At 67.8% G+C, this 583-nt stretch overlaps 1 protein-coding gene across 1 annotated transcript in view; it reads left to right on the plus strand.

Moving 5' to 3' along the window:
• WFS1 (wolframin ER transmembrane glycoprotein) overlaps positions 1 to 577 on the plus strand; it is a gene marked incomplete at its 3' end in the record, with an annotated part of 20,613 nt that extends 20,036 nt beyond the window's left edge. Inside the window, exon 7 of the mRNA XM_008063750.1 lies at positions 73 to 577. Coding sequence (XP_008061941.1) covers positions 73 to 577 — 505 coding nt within the window. The remainder of the gene's footprint in view (positions 1 to 72) is intronic.
• Between the last annotated feature and the right edge of the window lie 6 nt (positions 578 to 583).

Here is a 583-nt window from a genome sequence, read left to right on the forward strand (position 1 = left end):
GGCGCCGCAGCGGGGCACGTGGGCTGGGCGGCGGGGCCCGCCCCAGCCTGGTGCTGACGCCCCGTCCCACAGGTGGTCAAGTACCCGCTGCACGCCATCATGGAGCTCAAGGAGCACCTGATCGACGCGGCCTCCAAGGCGGGCATGCACTGGCTGTCCACCATCGTGCCCACCCACCACATCAACGCCCTGGTGGTCTTCTTCGTCATCAGCAACCTGACGGTGGACTTCTTCGCCTTCCTCATCCCGCTGGTGGTCTTCTACCTGTCCTTCGCCTCCATGGTGATCTGCACCCTCAAGGTCTTCCAGGACAGCCGCGCCTGGGCGCACTTCCGCACCCTCACCGCCCTGCTGCTGCGCTTCGAGCCCAGCCTGGACGTGGAGCAGGCCGAGGTCAACTTCGGCTGGAACCACCTGGAGCCCTACGCCCACTTCCTGCTGTCCGTGCTCTTCGTCGTGGTCTCCTTCCCGCTGGCCAGCAGGGACTGCATCCCCTGCTCGGAGCTGGCCGTGGTCGCCGCCTTCTTCACCGCCGCCAGCTACCTGAGCCTGAGCACGCACGCCGAGCCCTACACCCGCCGGG

This window comes from Carlito syrichta, unplaced genomic scaffold (assembly GCF_000164805.1).
Source record: "Carlito syrichta isolate Samal-C Ts95f unplaced genomic scaffold, Tarsius_syrichta-2.0.1 Scaffold99366, whole genome shotgun sequence".
In the NCBI taxonomy this organism is placed as follows: domain Eukaryota; kingdom Metazoa; phylum Chordata; class Mammalia; order Primates; family Tarsiidae; genus Carlito; species Carlito syrichta.